Source organism: Alligator sinensis, unplaced genomic scaffold, assembly GCF_000455745.1.
Source record: "Alligator sinensis unplaced genomic scaffold, ASM45574v1 scaffold111_1, whole genome shotgun sequence".
Lineage (NCBI taxonomy): Eukaryota > Metazoa > Chordata > Crocodylia > Alligatoridae > Alligator > Alligator sinensis.
In genome coordinates this window covers 4,273,280-4,296,657 of record NW_005841875.1, presented here as the reverse complement: position 1 = coordinate 4,296,657, position 23,378 = coordinate 4,273,280, and the positions used below count along the sequence as shown (strand labels likewise).

The window sequence follows — 23,378 nt, the reverse complement described above, 5'->3', positions numbered from 1 at the left end:
GACGTTCTGAAACAGCATATACTTAAAAGAAGTGTTTCCTCTCAATACATGACTTTTAAAAATGAACTGAGAGCATAGGGATAAAGAATGTAAACTACTTTTTATCAAGCCATGGTTTCAACACCATTTTTATGTAAGTGGAAATTTAGCACTGTTGCATATGGCAACATTTACTTTTTTATTTTTGATTTGCAAGGAAAAAAGCTATCTCAGCAGATAAAACAGGAAGGAATACATTTTTTTAAGGAGTGAAATTGCTGTCATTGTTAAACTTTTGTTCATGTGGATTTTTGAGCACTTTAAATCAGCTGGTCCTGACGATCTCCACCCCAGAGTGCTGAGGGAATTAGCAGAGGTCATTGCAGGCCCCCTGGCATGGCTTTATGAGCATTTGTGGTGCTCTGGTGTGGTGCCAGATGACTGGAAAAGGGCCAATGTGGTTCCCAAAAAGGGAGGAAGGAGGACCCAGGAAACTATAGGCCAGTTAGTCTTACCTCGATCCTAGGGAAGCTTTTTGAGAGAATTATCCTGGCGCATGTCCATGAGGGGCCAGCAGGGGAGGTTATGCTTAGGGGCAACCAACATGGGTTCATTAGAGGCAGGTCCTGTCAGACCAACCTGGTGGCCTTCTATGACCAGGTCATAAAATCCTTAGATGCAGGGGTAGCAATGGACGTAGTCTTTCTGGACTTCAGGAAGCCCTTCGACACTGTCTCCCACCCCATTCTCATTAAAAAACTAGGGGACTGTGGTGTCGACACCTACACAGTCAAATGGGTCACTAACTGGCTGGAGGGCCACACCCCAAGAGTGGTGGTGGATGGGTCATTTTCGACCTGGAGGGATGTGGGCAGTGGGGTCCCCCAGGGCTCGGTCCTTGGGCCTGCACTGTTCAACATCTTCATCAGCGACTTGGACGAGGGGGTAAAAAGCACCCTGTTCAAATTTGCCGACGACACTAATGTGTTGGGGGATGTGGGCACGCTAGAAGGGAGGAATAGGCTGCAATCGGATCTGGACATGTTACAGGGGTGGGCGGATGAGAACAGGATGGGTTTCAACACTGACACGTGCCGGGTGCTGCACCTGGGGAGGAAGAACCAGCAGCATAACTACAGGCTGGGGAACTCCCTATTTGTCAGCACAGAGGCAGAAAAGGATCTTATTGATGCCAAAATGAACATGGGGATGCGGTCGGGAAGGCCAACCACACCTTCTCATGCATCCACAGATGCATCTCAAGCAGGTCCAAGGAGGTGATCCTCCCCCTCTATGCGGCACTGGTCAGGCCGCAGTTGGAGTACTGCATCCAGTTCTGGGCGCCGCACTTCAGGAGGGACGTGGACAACATGGAGAGGGTCCAGAGGGGGGCCACTCGCATGATCGGGGCCTCGCAGGGCAGGCCCTACGAGGACAGGCTACAGGACCTAAACCTGTTCAGCCTCCACAAGAGAAGGCTGAGGGGGGATCTAGTGGCCTGTTACAGACTAGTCAGAGGGGACCAGCAGGCATTGGGGGAGTCCCTGTTCCTCACGAGCACTACCAGGAGTGACAAGAGATAACGGTCACAAGCTGGCAGAGGGTAGATTCAGACTAGACATCAGGAGGCGCTACATCACTGTCAGGGCGGCTAGGACCTGGAACCAACTTCCAAGAGACGTGGTGCTGGCTCCTACCCTGGGGGTCTTTAAGAGGAGGTTAGATGAACACCTTACTGGGGTCATTTGACCCCAGTACTCTTTCCTGCCATGGCAGGGGGTCGGACTTGATCATCTGCTCAGGTCCCTTCCGACCTTACCAGCTATGAAACTATGAAACAGATTTACTGTATTATGAGAGTTTTACGAGAATTCTGTAGCACAGTGAAAGGCAGTATCAAAAGTTAGTGAAAAAGCTTTCAGAATATAATATTTTATTATTATAGTGTATTTCCTATAAATTATTCTTAAAGAAATGACCATTCACTGTGACAGTGAATGAAAGTTTAAGGTTCCTGAATTAAGCAAAGAAAATTACAAATAAAAGGGGAAAGGATAAGTGCAGGTTCAAGAAAAATAGTAATACAGGCCATCAGATCCAATTTGATTTTCCCTTACTTCATCATTTTAATTGTGCAGTCAAGATAAAATGTAAAAATGACCTGTTTATAGTTTTGAGCTTTGAAAAGACTGTGAACTTACTGCTGAAAACAATGGAATGTCAGATTTGTTTATAGTAGGGCAGTCAACCAATTAAAAAAATTGATCACAGTTAGTTGCGCAATTAAAACATTAGTCACAATTATATCACAATTTTAATCGCACAGCTACAAACTCAAAATTTACGTGCAGAAAAACTCAGTGATGGGGAGTACTGTGTATGGTTGGGTTGGGGGTGGCATGTGTGGGGGTGGAATTTGTGAAGGTGTCGGGGGGGGGCTGTTGGGTATGTGTCTTTTGGAGTCTGGGGAGGGGGTTTCCCACATGCTCTGGCAGGATGTAGGGTACTGTAGGTCAGGAGTGAGGGGCAGCAGCAGGGCTGGGGTGGGGCTGTGGCTTGGGAGTGAGGGGCTGACACACATGCACAAATACCACCCAGCAGGTAAGTCTGTGTGGGGGAATGGGTGTGGGAGAGGGAAGGGATATATGGGGGCAGGGGCTGGGGTAAGTGGTGCTCCAGGGCTGGGCTGGGTCATGGGACAGAGCCATGGGCGGCTCATCTGGGGCATGGGGGGCTCCCATTGCTGCGTGCACCTTGGGGGGAGGCATGGGGAGCATGTGCCCCACAAATTTGTGCACAGGCCATAGGTGGGCTGCATGCTGAGGCTCTGTGCCCTCCTGCCTTTGTCCTGAGAGTTGCTTGCTGGCTGCACCTGGTCCCCTACCTACCTGGTGGTGGGAGGCACAGCATGGCATCATGTGGCTCTCAAGGCAACAGCAGTGGGGAGCAGAGCCCACTGCACAGTGGCAACCTGCCTCTGCCCTGTGCACTAATCCGGCAGGCATGTGCCCTCCAGACCTCCCCTGGGGTTGTGCACAGTGGCCCGAGCTCCCCTGCTCCCCTGGACAAGCTGCCCATGGTTTCATCACACAAACCACCCAGCCCCTGTCCCTGCCTCTGCCTGACTCCCTCCTTCTGGGGACTTCAATCTGCACCCCGCATACCCCTCCATGCCCCTTCTCCTTCACAGACTTACCTGCTGTGTGCTACTCCACATGCTGTTGGGCTGTGTTTCTGGCCATATGCAGGCTGCGGCTGCATGTCTGTGCCCTGTGCACACCCCTCCTCACCCTGCTGCAGCCCCCCAGAGTCCATGCCTGGGCTGCCCTGAAGTCCTCTGCACTGCCACCGCTGCCCTGCGGAGCAGCCTGGAGGATGCGGTGATGGTGGCGGAGCGGAGACTGGATGCAGGATCCAAAACCATTTTTAAATGCAATAATTGCATTTTTTTAATGCAATAATTGCATTTTTTTAATGCAATAATTGCATTTTTTTAATGCAATAATTGCATTTTTTAATGCAATAATCGCATTTTTTAATGCAATAATTGCATTAAAAAAATTAACACAAACAATGATTTATGCTTTAGTCACAATTAATTGATAGCCCTAGTTTATAGCATATACATCTTGTCATGTTTATATCTTAATATTAATTACTAAACCAAACAAACTACTTCTCCTATCCTCTCCCTCCAAAACACCAACAGGAACCACAATTAAAGCACCTTTGTGTCAATGTTATTTCTCCAGGTTACCAGAGTGGTCTTATTGTGGGTAAACAATCATTTTAATGATTTTGAAGGAGATCCTGCTATGACACGTTTTCTGGAAGAATTTGAAAAAAACTTGGAAAATACGGTAGGTTTATAAGTAATCAGTATCTTGCCTTGCGGTGATTGGTGTCTTATTTTTTATCTGATTTGAGAATATAAAAAAGAGTTGTGTTACATGGTGGCAATTTATAGGCACCTTTAACAGAAACTTATTTGTTCTAAATCATAACTGATTATCTCAAGTCCAGGAGTAAAATGATGTAGACAGTATTCATTTTTCTGCCTCTATGGTTTTCCAAGAATCATAGAAAATTAGGATTAGAAGGGACCTCAGAAGGTCATCTGGTCCAACCCCTTGCTCAAAGCAGGAACATCACCAATTAGATCATCCCAGCCAAAGCTTTGTCTAGCTGGGTCTTAAAAACATCCAAGGATGAGGTTCTACAACCTGTCTGGGTAACCTGCTCCAGTGTTTACTATCTTCCTAGTGAGAAAATTCATCCTCATATCTAATCTAAAGTTCCCTTGCTGCAACTTGAGACCATTGCTTCTTGTTCTGTCATCTGCCACCACTGAGAACAATCCAGCTCCATCATCTTTTGAACCCCCATTCAAGTAGTTGAAAGCTGCTATTAAATCCCCCCTTCAGTCTTCTCTTCTCCAAATTAAATAAGCCCAGTTCCCTCAGCCTGCCCTCATAAGTCATCTGCCCCAGGCCCAGAACCATTTTTTTTGTTGCCCTCTGCTGGACTTTCGAAATTGTCCACATCCTTTCAGTAGTGGGGGACCCAAAACTGAATGCTACTCCACATGTGGCCTCACCAGTGCAGAATAGAGGGGAATAATCAGATCTGTTGACCTGCTGGCAACACACCTACTGATATAGCTCAGTATGCCATTAGCCTTCCTGGCAACAAGGACACAATGCTGGCTCATATTCAGCCTATTGTCCTCTGTAACCCCCACGTCCTTTCTGTAGAGCTGTACTGGTGCATGGGATTGTTCTGTCCTAAGTACAGGACTTTGCATTTGTCCTTGTTGAACCTCATGAGATTTCTTTTGGTCCAGTACTCCAATTTGTCTAGGTCACCGAATTCTACCCCTACCCTCTAGCGTATCTACTGCTGTCCCCAGCTTGGTGTCATCTGCACACTTTCTGAGGAAGATGGTGGTCTGTGCCATAGTCCAGGTCATTGATGAAAATACTGAACAAAACTGGCCCCAAGACCAATCGCTGGTGCACTCCACTTGATAGTGGCTGCCAACTGGACCTCGAGCCATTGATCATTGCCCGTTAAGCCCAATGGTCCAGCCAGTTTTCTATACACCTTACAGTCCATTCACCCAACCTGTATTTCCTTATCTTGCTTGCAAGAATGCTGTGGGAGATGGTATCAAAAGAGTTGCTAAAGTCAAGGTATATCACATCCACTGCTTTCCCCACATCCACAGAGCCAGTCGCCTTGTTATAAAAGGCAGTCAGGTTGGTCAGGCATGACTTGCCCCTGGTGAATCCATGCTGACTGGTCCTAATCACCTTCTTCTCTAGGTGCTTTGAAATGGATTCCTTGGGGATTCCATGATTTTTCCAGAGACTGAGGTGAGGCTGACTGGTCTGTAGTTCCCTGGATCCTCCTTTTTCTCTTTCTTAAAAATGGGCACTATGTTTGCCCTTTCCCAGTCATCCGGGATCTCTCCTGATAGTCATAAGTTTTCCAAGATGATGGCCAGGGGTTCTGCAATTATATTGTCCAACTCCTTCAGCACTCTTGGGTGCATCCTGTCCAGCCCCATGGACTTGTATACGTCCAGATTTTCTAAATAGTTCCTAACCTGTTCTTTTGCAACTGTTGGCTGCTCACCTCCTCCCCAAACTCTGCTGCCCAGTGCAGTAGTCTGGGAGCTGACCATGCCTGTGAAGACTAAGGCAAAGAAGGCATTGAGCACTTCAGCCTTTTCAGCATACTCCATCACAAGGTTGCCTCCCCCATTCAGTAAAGGACCCACACTTTCCCTGATCCTCCTCTTGCTACCGACGTACTTGTAGAAACCCTTCTTGTTACCCCCTCACATCCCTTGCTAGCTGCAACTCCAATTGCACTTTGGCCTTCCTGACTTCATCCCTTCATGCCCGATCAATGCTTATATTCCTCCCTAGTTATTTGTCCAAGATTACACATACAAGCTTCCTTTTTGTGATTTAGGTTACTGAAGAGTTCCCTGCTAATCCAAGCTGGTTTTCTGCCATACTTGCTAGTCTATCTAGTTTCTTGCTAGTTTCTTTGAAGTACAGCCAGCTCTCCTGGACTCTTCTCCTCCTTAGACTGGCTTCCCAGGGGATCCTGCCTATGAGTTCCCTGAGCAAGTTGAAGTCTATTTTTCTGAAGTCTGGGGTCTGTACTCTGCTGCTCTTCATCCTTGCTTTCCTCAGGATCCTGAACTCAATCATCTCGTGGTCACTGCTTTCCAACGACTGCTGCTTTCCCCACCTGTTCATCCCTGTTTGTGAGCCAGCAGGTCAAGAAGAGCATGGCCACTAGTTGGCTGATGCGACACTGGCACCAGGAAGTTGTCCAAAAACTTTGTGGATTGCCTGCGCACTGCTGTATTGCCCTCCCAGCAGATGTCAGAGTGATTGAAATCCCGCATGAGAACCAGGGCTTATGATCGGGAACCTTCTGCTAGCTGTTTGAAGAAAGCCTCATCTGGTCTATAGCAGACCCCCACTACAACATCACCCTTGCTGCTCTCCCCTCCAACCTTAACCCAGAGACTTTCAACAGGCCTCTCTCCAGTTTCATACTGGAGCTGTGAGCAATCGTACAGCTGTTTTACCTACAGCACAACTCTTCCTCCTCTTCTCCCTGCCTGTCCTTCCTGCACAGTTTGTACCCGCCCATGACCATGCTCCAGTCATGCGAGCTCCCACCAGGTCTCTGTTACTCCGATCACGTCGTAGCTCGGTGACTGTGCAGGGGCTTCCAATTCTTCCTTCCAGTTCTTGTTTCCCAGGCTCTGTGCATTCGTGTACAGACACCTAAGGTAACTAGCCAATTGCCCTAAATAAGAAATAACAGGGATTATTTCTTAAGAGCTGGATTCTTAAAAATATAATTTCATTTTCCTGTAGATCCTTCTTATCAATCATGTTTCCAGTTCTAGTGGAAGAAACATTGTATTTACTTGTGTGTGTTCTTGTTTACAGAAAATGAAGGGGCACCTCAGGTTGTTGAATATTGCTTGTGCTGCCAAGGCAAAATGGAGGCAGATTACCCTGCAGAAGGCTTCCAGAGACTCGCCTCTGTATTTCAGCCTCCTGGGAGGAAGTGAGAAGGGTTTTGGTATATTTGTAGAGACTGTAGAAACAGGCAGCAAAGCAGCAGAAGTTGGGCTGAAGCGTGGCGATCAGGTAATGCTCCATAAAAATATTCATGTGTCCAATGTAATTTTAACAATACTTTGTCGACCAGTTACAGCATATTCAAGAACATATTCATTTGAAATTAAAAGACTTAAAATAGTAGGCATTTGCTCATTTCTGAGTGAACTCTGTGCTAGTTGAAGGATTACACTTTGAACATGGAATTGTTTTTTCAAATTAAAAATACTATGGAAAAGTCAAAAGTATCATGAAAATGGTTTGTTTTAAGAAACACTGTTAAAGAGATGTACTGTAATTATAACCTATCAAAAGTAATTTATAAGCCTGTTTATTCATATAGACTTGTATACAGGAACCTTTTACATTTAAGTATTAGGATTTTTTAAATTAAGGAATGGTTTTGTACTATCTACTATTTTTGTACTATCCATAAAGATAGCAGTATAGTAGCCTCTGAAGATTTTTATGGTGCCTGTTTTATCTCATTAAATAGTACATTTAGAGCATTGAAGACAGTTAAAGATATTCAGTCTAAAAATTATTTTTTCCCCCTTAAAAGATAATGGAAGTAAATGGGCAGAACTTTGAGAACATTACGTTTGTGAAAGCCCTTGAAATCTTGAGGAACAATACTCATCTTTCCATTACAGTAAAGACAAACATTTTTGGTGAGTAGGCTTTCCTATCCAATATAAAATAAACCAATGTTCCTATCCTGAAAACCTCAGGACTGCTGGAAGGGTTCCTCAGCCACCTGACTTACTCCAGCCGTGCCTCCTTTTGTGTGGGCACATCTCCTGGGCCAGGGATTGCAAGTAAGGTGGAATGGAGCAAGTACAACCAACTCTTGACTCCTTGGCAAATCCTCAGTCGACCATCGAGCAGCTTAACTGCCCCAGTTGACCATTGGTCATCTTGACTCTCCCTTGATGAAAAATGCCTACAGATGGAGCTCTAAAACCCAGCCCAGAGTGCATGAATCAGTAGTCCACTCACTTCTCTGTCTTTTCTCAGCCATGTGTTCTGCCACAATGTAAAATCCAGTTTTCCTACAACTTTAACAATGGGAGGCAGAAGCATAGCATGACTGCCTTTTACAGCTGAACTAGAAAGCAGTGGCATGATATTAGATTTGAATTGTCAGAATGAAGAATTACCTCTTTACACTCTCTGTCAGACCAACCAGACTTTAGTGGTGGTGTGCAAATAACAGTGCAAACACAGATGTCATAAGAATGAGGTTTCCCTAAAACGCACATGGTTTCCCTTTCCTGACTTACTAAATGTGTTGCATATGGGGTTTCTAATAGTCTTTTTCCTTCCTGGGCCTCATTTGCTCATGTTCTTCCTTTAGTAATCTATCTTTGTTCACTGCTGATTTTTCTTTTCTTAAATGACTTTCTTTTTTCTGTACACCACTGTAGAGGTAAAAAAAAAAAAAAAAAATCTCATGAACTTAGACATTGTTTATTGTCGCAAGCAAAACAAGGACAAAACAGTCTTAAAAATCCTCTGCATTCAGTGACTTATGTTAATAGAAAATGACATTAGTAGTCATACCCCTTTGTACAGCTTCCTCTGCTGGTTACATTGTTCAGAGAAAAATAGTCAGGTTCAGGATAGTCTGGTTCACTATGCTTATATTTACAGCATTACAACAGCGGACATAGAGGTTTATATGGGAGAGCTCTGAGTAATATTTTTATTGCTCCAAAATATTATATCAAGGTGCTTTCTCTTTTTCCTGATGTGTTATTGAGTGCTAAACACCTGGGATTATGCCATTGTCTAGTCACATAATTTATCAGTGAACCCCTGTCCTCATACTTGAATTTCTCCTATGAAGGTGTTAAAGTCTAAATTTTGCTGTGTGGTAAAAGCATGCAATTTGATTTGGAAATTGTAACTAGAATATGTTGGCTGCCTGGTTTGGGGAGAAAGATGAGTAATTCAGTGATGAGCAGCTCTAAATTGTGTGAATGTCACCATATGTTTTCAGCTGAAAACATTTGTCTAATCTCAGCCACCTCCAAGATGTAAAATAAATAAATAAACTCCTTGGTGGAAATTAATAAACACGTTGATGAGGGTATAGGTTTTATCTTATCCAATATATATGTGAACAGAAACACAGATAAGATTGGTGGAACGTTTTTAGTGGTATAATGTTTTCAGGAAGTATCAGTGTAAGGGTTTGACCAGTTATAGCTGATAAATGCAGAAGAGCAGTTAGTGCAGATTATATTTGGTAACCTACTTTATTGAAGATGAAAGAAAATGGCCTTGGAAATGTGTCAGACAGTCTGACAGGTATGCTTAAGGAAACATCTGCATCCCATTACCTAAAAGATGTGGACACAGAAAGTCAATAAATACTGACAGTTGATTGATATGAATGCAGTGTTTCCCCTTTTATGAAGCTAATTATCTATAGTGAATGGTAACATAGTGCAATTACATTTGCTAGATGGGGGAGCGTCTACATGTGCCCCTATGGTGCTGTTGTTACTGCACCAGCATTTAGTACTCCCAAAAGTACTAAACATCTTTTAGTACTTCCAAAAGAAGTAAAAGAGGAAAAATTATTTTCCTCCCATCTAAACTGCTCTGGAGTCCAAAAGTAAGTACTAAATGCTGGCACAATAACAGCCCGTATTACGCTGTGCTGGTGGCGCACGGTTATGTTTAGCCCTTATGTCGCTGTAGCAACGTACTGTACCGAGAAAATGTGTTGCTACGGTGATGTAGCAGCAGCTTCATGGTTTTTGCCCGCGGACGCTATGTTGCTGTAACGCATTACTACGGCATCGTACCATCACATGTAGACGCACCCGGATATGCTAATGTAGAAAAATGTAAGTTATGACATTTCTCCTAATCCACTTTCCTTTGCATTTATAAGATCCCTACAATGCAGTATATTTTCTCTTTGCAATTCTTTTTTGCTAATTTTTTAGGGCCTACTCCTTTTCGAATTGTATGCAATAGCAAAACTCCACAGATTCAGTGGGAAGAGAACTAAGCCCTTAAAGGCATCTTCTGTGAGCATGTTTACAACAATATTATTAAATTTTATTATTAATATTATGGTGATGATTGTTGAGGATGAAAGGAAGAGTTAAAGAACAGCTTTCAGTGGGTAAAAAGAAATTATAATTAACTTGCCTTCTTTTACAGTGTTTAAGGAGCTGCTTAGCCGGATAGGCCAGGAGAAAAACGGAGTCCCACATATTCCAAAAATTGCAGAAAAGAAAAATAACCGTTACTCCATCCCAGATATGCCAGGAGACATGGAACAGATATTTCCACGTGAGAAAGGAAACAAGAAAATGAAAGCAAACACTGTATCTGGTGGAAGAAATAGGATCAAGAAAATTTTAGACAAGACTCGTTTCAGCATTTTGCCCCCAAAACTATTTAGGTAGGTGAGAGTGTTCTGGTAAAACAGCGCTGTTGTGTCGAAATTTGTTTCCTAAGAGGTGTAACATTATCCGACATTTTGTGAAGGTTGTTTATATAGAAAACAGAAGCAAATATGACTTGCAACTATACAACTGAACCAAAATGTGATTTCTCTTCAACTATCTACTTTCTAACATACTTTTCTTTCTGCCATCATCTTGTATGCTTGTCTGTATTTCAAACAGCTGATTGATTGCCATTATTTTCCATAGCACCATTGTTATAGTATGAATATGAGAATCTTACTGTGCAATTTTGGCACTGAAAAGTATTCATTATTTTGCTTTCTTTTTTAAAATGGGTAGATGTGTTAAAGGTTCTGCAGATCCTTTTGTTTATAACAAAACCCTTTTTAAAATGATACATTTTTAACTGTTTTGGGGAAAAGATTTTACTGGGTGTTTTCTTCCTTTGTGCATGCAGTTCAGTATCTGCATTTGAACTTGGGATATTTCTTTAATGTTTATTCTTTGATTTATAATATATAATATATCAAATGTGCTATATATCAAAAGATGACTTATCCTCTATATGCCAAACTTGGTTTGATACACTGCTTATACTTGCAGCATTTTCAATTATTAATCATTTTAAGAGTTTAGACTCATTCTGGATAAGACAGCAAATCTAAATGACATGTTCTACATATTTTAGATTAGCAAATAGAAAAATGCCTCTTTTATTAAGTTGGAATGAACGTGTTACTACAACAGGATTTTAACCAAAGTAGAACCGAGTTGTTGCAATAATTAAAGGTTAAAAATTAAAGGTGGAAAAATCCTAACCTGACAAACTGTTTACTCTTTTATCACCTGCATTGTTGTTCCTTAGTGCTTTGTCAGTTATGACTCGAGCACTTTCACTTGAGAGAGGCTGCTGGATTCAGATTGTCTTGAGACACTAATTGCACAGGCAAGGTCTTACCTTTATGACATTTTCTTGAAATTCAGTAACATTTTCTTGCTTGCTTTTTTTTTATCTGTCCCTCCTTGTTTTAATCAAGTAGGACAGCTTCTGCCTGCCCTTAGCCAGCACCAAACTGGTATGCTTTTCCTTTAGTACTTTTTCAGGGCATAATATTTCTATGAAAATAGCAGGGGTGTTTTACTATGACTTGAGATCAAAATGTGATGCCATTTTAAAGACGAAGAAATGCCTTTTTCTTAGTTTAGTTTTTTCAAATGTTAGTTCACGTTCAGACATTGATTGTCAAATTGATCTTTTGCATCTGCTTGTTTTTGTCATCTGATTTTTCTCTCTTCACTTTTGCTCCTCTCTTATGTGTAAACCTTGTTGTTTATGTTTCTCAAAAGAAGCCTAGAGCTGTTAAAATGTTTGCTGTATTCTCCTTGTTTTTCAACATTGTCTTCTTTCTGTTACTGCGTCACTTCTCAGGGGACTGTTTTGGTAAGAAATTGCCTAATTATATATTACGGGGGTGTATCAGTACAGCTTCCTAACAAGCCATGGATGCTTCCTCACTTCAGTGCACTTTTTGAATAATGAAGAATACCTTACATAATTCCAGTAGCTTTTCCATTTTAAATTTAAAGTGTCTCAACCTTAAGTTTTCATCATCGTATTTGATTTGTTGTCCCCTCTACTAAAAAAGTATTTAGTCTACCGGACCTTTGTCTTTGAGCAATGAGTAGGGTATTGAAGTAGAATTATGCCAGGTTACTGCACAATTACATGGATCCCAATTTTGTGATATCATTATCCTAATGTCAGTTAATGTAATTATGACCAGATTTGATAGGCCTTTCAACTGGCAGCCCTATAAAGTGAAAACAGAATGGCATCTCAACTTGAATGCTGCACATGGACTAATTAGATATACGCCTTAAAAACCTCCTGAGTTTGTGGACCCTGAAACCATTGCCTAAATTGATAATCAGTGGGTGTGGTGTGTCTACACGTGCCCCCCATGGCACAGTTGTGACTGCACTGTCATTTATCACTAGCTTTAGGAAATACTAAATGATGGCGTAGTAACAGCCGTTACTGCGCCATCCTGGTGGCGCATGGTTATTTTTAGCAGTTACGTCACTGTAGCAACGCTCTATAGCATGGTAGCTCATTGCTATGGCGACATTGCGTCAGTGTCATGGTTTGTGCCCGCTGATGCTACATCGCCATAGTGATATGCTACGTTGCTGTAGTGCGTCACTACGGCAACATAACGTCACTTGTAGACGTGCCCTGTGACATTTCTTTTCTCACATTTTCTTTTCCTTAATCTTGTTAGTCCCCATTTTGTCATAAATTTCTTCAAGTTATGAAGTCCAAGACTGATGCCCTAATTGATGAGTACCCTTCATCAAAACTATAGTCCTGGCTGCCCCTCGTTCACTATTTTTTCTCAAATTCCCCTTAATGTTTGACTACTCTTGCTGTCTGTGTGCATCACATCTCTGTGCTGTCTTCACTGTTGAAAAGCTTACTCTTATTTTCTTTTCTTCTCATCTAAACTACTCTCGAGTCCTACTCCTTCTTTTCCAAGTGGACTCAAACCATAACGCCATTTTCCAATTTTCACTTACTCTGTCTGCCCTGAAGCATCACAATAGCATTCCTTCTTCAATATCTTTACTGGCTTCTTATCCGTTGAATTGGAGCAAAATTCTTTGTCTTAGTTGATCCCCTTCTCCCCAGGCTGTAACCCATGTTTTTCTGATCTTTAGCGTATTCCTGACACATCTTCAACACTAGATATTTTTCTATCCTCACTATCTGAAACAGCCTGTCTGTACTGATTAAATCCTTGTCCCTTTTCAAATCCCACCTAAAAATCCATCTTTCTTTTTTATTCTGAGACTTTCCACGCCTTTTCTAATAATACTGTATTCTGTTGCCTCAGCTTTCAGCTTCCCCTGTGCTTGATCCTTGAAATTTAGCTGTTATTTCCTACCCACATGTGCTGTACCACATCTATAGATGCTGGCTGTGGCCACTAAGTTACTTTTATGAATTGATTAAAATAAACTGCTGCCTCCTGGGATACTTTTGTATGACTGATGCTACATAAATGTGTGTTTTTGCATTTTGTGCAATACCACATCTACTATAAATAGAAGCAAGTTGTATGTGGATACATCAGTTACAGTAACTGGTCTCCCACTTGGTACATTTGAATGAGAAACAAATTAGTTTTAGTTTCATTATGAGAAAAAAAAAATGTTTCAGGATAATCAAAATGTGACCAGCTTTTTTCTTTCTAAATCATGATGTAGAGCTTCTCACAGTCTTCCTCATAATTGAAATTAAAAAAAAATAATTTGCAAGTAACATACATGAAGCCTAACAATTTAGCTGATTGTCTCTAATTGTTCTCAATAATAGGTAAAACGTTAAAAGCTTATTCTATGCTCTGCTACTAGTCAGATTATATTCTGGTTTCCTATTGAGGCAAGAGCTGGTGGTTAAGGCTTTCTGAGATGAGAGGCCATATTTAATGATTCTTCTTTGGCCTACAGTTTTCTCAGGGCTGCAGTGCTGTTTTGCTTGCCATACACTGCTGCCTAATGCTGATAATCCTTGATACTTCTGCTATGTGATGAGCAGGGATCCTGGTTTTCTCTGATTTAAAAAAAAAAAAAAAATCCCCAATGTTCGGATTTAAAAAAGTAACCCAAAATCCATATTTTTCCATGATTAAAATGAAACGCCACTATTTGTGTGGCATATCATTTTAATTATGGAAAAATGTGGATTTTGGGTTACTACTTTTAATTTGAAAATTGAGGATTCTTTTTTATCAGAGAAAACCAGGATCCCTGGTAATTAGACCTCTCCCGCCTGCCATGTTTTCCTTGGGTAATGCATTGCAGCAACATAATTCAAGAGAGGCAGGGCATGCAAGTGAGGCACAAACATCAGCATTTCCTCTTACTTGGAAGGAACTTTATGGTTTTGTGATTCTAAAACTTCTTTCGACAAACTCTTAGCTTTGGAGAGTCCTTTTTTGCAGGAGTAAGCGGATCCAGCAGCAGCTCTGCTGCATCCCTGGTGCTGCTTTTTGCAGACCTTGGGTACTTTGTCATGCAATCCTTTGGAGCACTTTTTAACTGAGGAAGAACTGGAGGTAGAAAACTGGACAGCAGGAGCATCATGGTCCCTCAGAGAGGCTTCTGGATTCAAGAATGTAGAGCCCCTTTGAGGAGCTATTTCAGATGCAAGTTATATGCATATAATATACATATTTTAAATAGATGGCCATGACTAGTAAAAGCGCAGTCAGCTGTCCTGTTCAGATGATTTGCATAGTTCCACCGTGGTAGAAATTTCTCTGCAGTGCTTTGTTGGGCTGAGCATCACTTTAACCATTTCTGTAGATTTTCAGTGTAAATGGAAGTAGATGCCCAAGTATGTAAATGCAAGTGTAAGCAACTTTTCTTTCATTATATACCACCAAACAAATACATCCTATACAGGGTAGAAGTACTTAAATATTTGGTAATCACAGTAAGTGTTTTGTAATTTGCTTTTTGCAGCTAGTGTGCTATTATCCTTAGAGGATTTCTTTGCACTAAGACTCACTATTTTGTATGTACTCGTATTTGAATTTTACCAAAATATTCTACATAAAAGTAAGGAATGGTGATAAAGCAAAAGGAGAGCTGCTTTCTGTGGGAGAGTTTTTTATACAAGGATTGTTTAGACGGCAAGGCATTTTTTTCTGGATTATGCTGTATGTTAAACCATTTTAATGAATGCCACTGCTGTGTACTGCTTTGTTATTGAAGAAATTAGTGCTTAGATTGTTCTTCTTTTGCATCCTTGTACGTGCAGAGTAGCAGTAATTTTTTTCTTTTTTTTTTAAACTTCTGCATGGGCTAAATGTAGGTAATTTTTTTTTAATTGTCTTGCAGTGATGGCAGTGTAAGTCAATCCCAGGATGACAGCATTGTTGGAACAAGGCAGTGCAGACACAGCCTGGCCATCATGCCTATCCCTGGAACGCTTTCATCCAGCAGCCCGGACCTTTTGCAGCCTACAACCAGCATTCTTGATTTTTCTAATCCTTCAGGTAAAATAATATCTTTCTTCTGATGAGTCTGTTTAATGAGCTTAGAGCCAGAGAGCAGTGTAGTAGCTAATAAATAAGGGCCAGGTCACAAATCAGTATGCAGTGGTTTTGGATGATGCCTTTTTAATGAAAACCAATCTACTAAGCCACTTTTATTTGTCTGTTCCTAAAACAAAAGCTCTTAATATTTATGCAGTATTGTCAGTAACAATGAACTCGGTGAATAAAGGCTCTGCAGCATTTGCTTAATTTGAGCACTGGTTGCAACTTTTGCTAAACCAAAGGTAGCAGATGGAGGCGGGGGGGAGCCTCCATCTTTTACCAGAAGCCAGTGTGTCAAATGCAGTGGGCATTTGTTCATGCCATGGCAGTTCCTGAACTGTCCAAAAAAACCTTAAACAGAGCCTTACCACTTTAGCCTGCTACTCAGCGCTGCTTCACTCTAACTTTTGAGTTGGCTCCTGCAAGCAAAAGCAGAACTGTATTTAAACCAGCCGGTCTAAACCTCCCACCCAGAGCGGCCCACAGCACTGTCATCCAGCCCGCAGGGCTCCCCATGGGTATGGAAATTTGGCAGCGTGGGGGCAGTGGCACTGCTCCTCTGCTGCCCAAACTCTGGACTCATGGGGAGCCCCAGGGCCTGCATGCTGGATGTGGTGCCCAATCCCAATGGGCAGGGCAGTGCTGGGCCCTTGGGCTCAATCCTGGTTTGAGGAGGGGGCTGGGGACCCAATCCTGGCATGTGAGGGAGGGAAGGGGATGATGCTGGGCACCCAGGCCTGACCCAGTTTGCAGATGGGCCCTGTGCTACTGCTTTGGTCCACAGGGTCAAACGGTTGAGCACCAATGGTTTAGACAGATAGATTTGCTTCCTATTCAGTAGCTAGGCTCTGTTTGCTCCTCTCTACTTCTTGACCATCTTTTGCCAGCTCCCATGCCACAATGACTTGGCTTCTGTCCACTTGACCGCTGTGAAGAAATATCACAGAAGGCACTTTTATAAGCATTAAAATCAATCAAGTATATATCATAAAAAAAGAAAAAACCCTCAACGAAATATTTTTAGTTTTTAACTTTGTGCCCTCTGCATTGCTGCTGCTGCAGGAATACAGTAGTGGGTGACTGTAGGAGGTATTTGATTGTATGTTGCCTGTAAATGTGTCAAGTCAGAGTCACGTTTCCCTATTGCCAGTCTAAGTTCTATGTATAACTATAAGTTCTGTCAAATGCCTTATGGCTAGGACTTAGATTTATGTAAGTTTGCAGATCTCTTTTAAAAGGGATGTGTACATGAATATTTTTATGCATACATATCTGTGACGAATCTCTTTGCATTTGCTGCAAATTCATTTTTACTACTTACAAGAGAACCGTGCATTTTCCCTGAGCATCTTCACTTAAAACTTGGGTAGGCTTTTCCATAGTCATGAGCTGTAGCTAACTAATCTTTTAAAACCTATTCATAGTTCAGATTTGTCTGTAGTAGGTGTAAAGTCATTTTGAATGTTTAATGCTTCTGATTATTATTAGTTTAGTTATGTCTAGATCTTGATATTTTTTTTTTAATCAACTTAAATGGATTTTATTTGTTTTTCTTTTTGCTTCTGCAGCGGTTGGTTTTTACTGTAAGTATTTTGACTTACTGATATCTAAACTTTATCTTGCATATCTTATTTGTTGAAATGAACAAGTTTGTGACAGTATTTGCTTATCTATTCGAAAGGTGTGTGCTGTATGAGCATTTCATAATTAAGCCGAGTATTTATTTTGTTGGGTGACAGAAAGGTTGGGGGGAATCAGGATGATCTGCTGCAGAGGTTAGCATCCTTTCATTTACAGTGGGCTGAATTAATACAAGTTAGTCCTAATAAAGACATAAAAATAGTTGCAGAATGAGGCCAACACCAAGAATAATAAAGTGGCTGTTGTGAAAATTCATTTTTCAGTTTTATCTACTTAACAACTCTATTCATGGCATCACAAATACAAGTTGGCACAATTCTGTAGAATGAAAGCTAGAAACCTGTATACAGGGGTTTGGGTTGTAGCCGTGTTGGTCTAAGGACATAGGCAGACAAGGTTCCTTTGGTGAATTTGATATCTTTTATTAGACCAACCCAAATGGTTGGAGAATAGTTATTAAGCAAGCTTTTGGGTTCAAAAACCCTTCGTCAGGCTAAGAAAGCTTCAGGAAGAGCACACACCAACTGCTGAAGCTTCCTTCACCTGACGAAGGGTTTTTGAACCCGAAAGCTTGCTTAATAACTATTCTCCAACTATTTGGGTTGGTCTAATAAAAGATATCAAATTCACCCAAGGAACCTTGTCTGCCTAGAAACCTGTATATAAATTCTAAACATAAAACTGAAAATTAATCTCACAATAAGTGTAAATTGTCAGGATTTCTTCAATAATACCAGGTTTTTACTAGGGATAAACATTAAGGGGCAAATCCTGTTTCACCTTCATGTGCCTATATGATAGCTACATAACTGAAAGTTTTGGTGCTTTCACACAGTTTACCTGTGCAAAATAGGCTTGCCCTTCTCATGCACCTGCTGGGGGAGAAGGACCATGCCCTTTTTTAGCCCAATAGTTAACCTGTAGCTAGAGCACTTCCCAGTCAGTGGGCAAGTGGGGTTCTCAGTCCCCTCTCATCCAAAGGGATTTAAACCTTCATTTCCTACTTCCTAGGCAAGCACTCCACATACCAAGCCACCAGCCAGACATTGCTCAGAATGCTCTCCAACCCTGCCTTTCTTATCACTTCCCTTTTAAATGAGCAGTTTTGTAAAAAAACAAAACTATTTTTATCTAAAAGTTGTTTTTTATTGCTACTGCCTCGGCTGCATGAAACATTTAAAATTCATCGGATCCTCTTCAGCCAGCCAGAGAAGTATTGCTATAAAACTTCACAGTAGTGGAAAAGTTAGTGAAAGCAATGAAGAAGTTTTCCAACTATTTCAGTTGGTCTAATAAAAGATATCAGATTTACCCAAAGAACCTTATCTGCCTATGACAGTAGTCAGCACTTCTTTTTTAGAAAACCATTTTCTTAATACTTATTTTTTTTCCCCATCTTCACCTTGATTACAGCTGCTGCTGAGACTTTTTTCTTTCAGCTGTGTAAACCTGCTGGTATCAAATCACAAATGACTACTCGTCTTCTATTTCGGAAACCATGACACTTTCTACCACAAGTATTGTTGGTCATGGCTGAACCAAAGTTCAAAAGCTCAGAGTTGGGTGTTCACCTGAGCTGATCTTCATTTTTTCCCATTTAATGAGGAAAAGTTAAGGGATAGAGGAGTCAAGTCTTCATATAAATAATATATATATTATTAGTATATAATGGTAAAAGAGGATTATATTTGTATACCTATATACCTAGATTTTTACAATGGCATCAATACTGTAGTATTGGGAGGTAGAGTAAAAGAGAATTTTATATCTATATCTATGTAGATACCTATATTCATATCGAGAGAGAGAGAGAGAGAGAGAGAGAGAGAATCCTCATTTACTTTGTCTCCCAATACTAGAGTACTGGTGTCATTGTAAAAATCTAGGTATATAGGTCAAAAAATATTTTTATAGAGAAAATATTTGGTTCATCTGTTGAAGATGCCTCTTTATTTCTTTCACCCTAGCCATCATGTGCCTTGCCTTGTGACCCTGACCAGACAGTTCAACATGAGTTCACACACTGTGTGAAAGATGTCACACCTCTGCCCATGGATTTAGATTGCCCCGGAGGGGCAGTAAATTAGTAAAGCCTGGTCAAATTTCAGTAGGAGGAAAAAAGAGCATAGGTCTCTTTATAGTAGAGGTTTGAATATCTGATGTGGGGGCCAATTATATGTTTTTCCAAGAATTAGTTCTAAAATAATTCTGAGATCAGAAGGCATGATAGCCGACTCTTCTGAGACAATATAGTCACAATTCCACTTGTTATAAGGTATCTTCCATCTTTCTTTTTTTTGTTCTACAAAAAAGTGCCAGATTGAATGGTTGTCAATTTATAAACAGAAAAGCTGGGGGGAGGGTCCGTCCCAATTTAACGGACATAATTTTTCCACCTCAGAAAGATGTGATTTTAATAAATTAACCATAATTACTGAATAATTGTAACAAATATATTCAACAGAAAGAAAATTGTTCACAAGGAACATGAATCAGTAAATTAAACCTGGAACTTAAATGTCTCATTAATCAATTATTTCCTACTATAATCTGCATAAAGAACAGTTATTTTCTAAATATTAAGTACTCTAAATAAATGCAGAATAAAGAGCTATCTTTTTGGCTGGGGTGTTCTATAGATCAGCCTTGAACAGAAAAAAATACTCTGAAGCTGTTCAAAGCCTTTTTGCCTTTTTCATTTTTCGTATGGCTTTGCTTGTTTGTTTTAGGGGGTTTTTTTAGAAAGCTTGCATGCAAATTATGAGATTTTCCTTTCTGTCAATTAAAGTGACAATGTGCAAAGCAGAAAAAATGCAATAGGTGGTTTGTGCTGCGGCATGCACGTGATCATACCAGAAAAATAAATAAATTTAGTACTTTAAATGAGATTACAATCCAGCCTGTGCTTTTTTTTTTTGTAATTTTTTAAATAAACCTTTACATGTTTGTTAATAAACATGTATGTCAAGATTATGGCATACGGGGTTCTTCTTTTTTTTTTTTTTTTTTGGCTACTGTATAATACATCAAACCTCTTTATATTTTGTCTGAAGTAGCTTTGCATTTTAAAGGTATTTTTCTTACATTTAGATATTCCAGATCAAGTTATTAGAGTTTTCAAAGCAGATCAACAGAGTTGTTACATTATCATCAGCAAAGACACTACAGCGAAAGAAGTTGTGAGTCATGCTGTGCATGAATTCAACTTGACGGGTGCGTCAGAGACCTACTCTCTCTGCGAGGTGTCTGTTAGTCCTGAGGGAGTCATCAAACAAAGAAGGCTTCCAGATCAGTTCTCAAAATTAGCAGACAGGATTCAGCTCAATGGAAGGTAAATGTGCCCTTGGTTTTTTTGGTTTGGTTTTAGTGTCCTTTAATGTTGAAGCATTTGGAAAAAAAAAAAAAAAAACATATCGGAGAGAAGTGTCCTAATTCAAATTGGAAGAGAAAGTCCAGAAAAGCCTCTGTATTTTGGAGAACAGTTAAAAACATAGCCGTTTATTTTGGTATACAAACTTGCGAACAGAATTACTGCCCTAGGTAATGTGCAAATGAGTAGCCTTGAATTATTTTGAACTGTAATTATAGAGCATTATCCACTTACTGAATTTGACACATCTACGTTTTCCTGCTTTTATGTCAGAAAAAAATGTTTCATGCATCAATTCAGTACATAATTAGAATATCAGACACACTTAGAGCAGGGAAAAGAAGGCCTGAAATACATTACTATTACCTGAAGGTGATAGTAATGTATTTCTGCCTTCTGGTACTTATGATTTCTGATGCTTTGCATCTGTAAAATTGTAGAATTACACTGAATTCCAGTGCCATTTGTCAGCACTAGGAGGAAGGTTTCCTTCAGCTACTTACTATATTTGGCTAGGAACTCATAAATGCTAACAGCTCCTGGAACTTTCTAGCCTAATGGATCAGGCATTAGCAAAACAGCTTTTCTGGTAGTGCATCTGTTTCTGCACTCTCAAACTGAGTTTAAAAAAGAAGCATAAATGCAGTACTTTTTCTCCTATTCAAACGATTGTGGTCACAGAAGTGAGTCCTCCTGCAGACATTTTTGTATTGGCTACAATGTTATCCTGACACAGAGAATACATAACCAAGCTGTACTTGGACAATCTGGCTGTTAAGTATTCAGACGATACAAGGACAATATTGTTTATCATTTAAAAAAAAAAAATGAAAGGCAAGTAATATCTTTTAGTAGACCAAGTTTTTGGTTGTAATGGACTTGGGTAAGCTTTCAAATGCAGTGCATTCGTCTTCAGAGCTGAGCTCAGACATGAGGAAGGATGCAGTGTATTTGAGAGAGCTTGTTGTCAGGTCTGAACTTGGACCTGAAGAAGGGTGTATTGCATTCCAAAGTTGGTCTTGGTTCGTCCCAACCATGCAATTGATCCAGTAAAAAATACCACCCACAAAAATCCTTTCTTTTCACATATTTCCTGGACCATCATGGTATTACTTCACTACAAAAGCAGTGAAATACAATCAGCCATTGGATCACAACCCCTATCAGCCAATGAGAATAAGATGTGTGGTGGTTCCCATTTAAAAAGGGAATAATTATAAAATGATGATATTTACCTTATTTACTGTATCACAATAAGATTCTTTTTTCTAAAATGTACTATTGCTATGTACTGATATTGCTAAATCATTCCATTCTTGTGCAAACTATTCTGAGTATTCTCTCAAACACAACGGGTTTCAGCTTTTTGACTGATGACTTGATCCAGACCAGGAGAAATATGATAAACTAGAAAATTCTGTTTGGTCATCTTTGCCAGATAGCAGTGAGAGTTTATGAAAGAGATTTGTAAGTCATCTCCTTTGGATCGTGAAAGTGATTTTTCTCCTTTTCTTGCCCCTACTACTTTGTTTTTTATGCACCCTACTAATATGATGATTTCCATTTAAAGCTGGGAAAAAATGACATCAAGATCTCAGTGTTTCTTGGGATCGATGTCAGTCTAAAATGTTAATTTACTGCTGCATTTGTAAATAGGCAAGGTACTGACCTTTTGCTGATGAGAGAGGCTATTATCTAAACAACTGTGTATATGAACAAGTGAATGGTGAAGGGAAGAAAAGATTAAAATGGCTTTAAGTATTTGAAAACTAGATTTTATTTTGGCAATAACAGTCTTGTGCAGGAGTTGGAGCCTGATACTGAGAGTTGGAGCTGTCCTTTGCTTCTGTTCCTTGTTCTGTCACTGTGTTAGAGTCTGGTTTGTACATCTCTGAAGGTAGGATAGTGCCTACCTCAAATGGTAATGTTAAATTTATTTGTGCTGTCAGAACCTCAGAGAAGTCGCTCTAAATTTTATTTTTTATACTGTACAATTTATATTTAGGTATTATCTGAAAAACAATATGGAAACAGAGACCTTATGCTCAGATGAAGATGCCCAAGAGCTGCTCAGAGAGAGCCAAATATCTCTTCTTCAGCTGAGCACCATTGAAGTGGCAACTCAGCTTTCAATGAGAGACTTTGAATTATTTCGCAACATTGAGCCTACTGAATACATTGATGACCTTTTTAAGCTGGACTCAAAAACAGGAAATGCTCACCTGAAACAATTTGAGGATGTCATTAACCAAGAGACATTTTGGGTTGCCACAGAAATTTTATTAGAGCCCAACCAGCTCAAAAGAATGAAAATTATTAAACATTTCATTAAAATTGCCCTCCACTGTCGAGAATGCAAGAACTTCAATTCCATGTTTGCAGTTATAAGGTAATGCACTATACTTTTGACAGTTTTTTAGACATCTGAATATTGTTTTTTATTCTTATTAAATTACAGTTGTATCTTATGCACAGTAGCAAATGCAAGTTTGTTAACTTACACTGTTTGCACTGTTATAACTTGGAGTGGTACAAGCACAATTCCATTTTAAAAGAACTGCCACGGTTCTCATACTTTCATTACAGTCTCTTCCATTATCAAAAAATTCCTCCCGTTCCATGTTTGTGCTGTTGTTCATGTGATTATTCCTTAACTGTTACCCACGCTTTCCTGTCTATGTATAGTGATGATAAACAG

General features: G+C 40.3%; 1 protein-coding gene across 8 annotated transcripts in view; it reads left to right on the top strand.

Annotated features, from left to right (window-relative positions):
• Nucleotides 1–23,378, top strand: part of RAPGEF6 (Rap guanine nucleotide exchange factor 6) — a 232,809-nt gene that overhangs the window by 169,839 nt on the left and 39,592 nt on the right. For 5 of the 8 annotated variants that reach the window (XM_014527875.2, XM_025196067.1, XM_014527876.2 and 2 more), the window contains exons 13-20: nt 3,732–3,839; nt 6,960–7,163; nt 7,696–7,804; nt 10,314–10,557; nt 15,470–15,627; nt 17,238–17,252; nt 20,401–20,641; nt 22,686–23,069. In XM_014527875.2, the coding sequence (XP_014383361.1) occupies nt 3,732–3,839; nt 6,960–7,163; nt 7,696–7,804; nt 10,314–10,557; nt 15,470–15,627; nt 17,238–17,252; nt 20,401–20,641; nt 22,686–23,069 (1,463 nt within the window). The remainder of the gene's footprint in view (nt 1–3,731; nt 3,840–6,959; nt 7,164–7,695; nt 7,805–10,313; nt 10,558–15,469; nt 15,628–17,237; nt 17,253–20,400; nt 20,642–22,685; nt 23,070–23,378) is intronic. The other 3 variants (XM_025196070.1, XM_025196069.1, XM_025196068.1) reach the window with 1 other exon arrangement.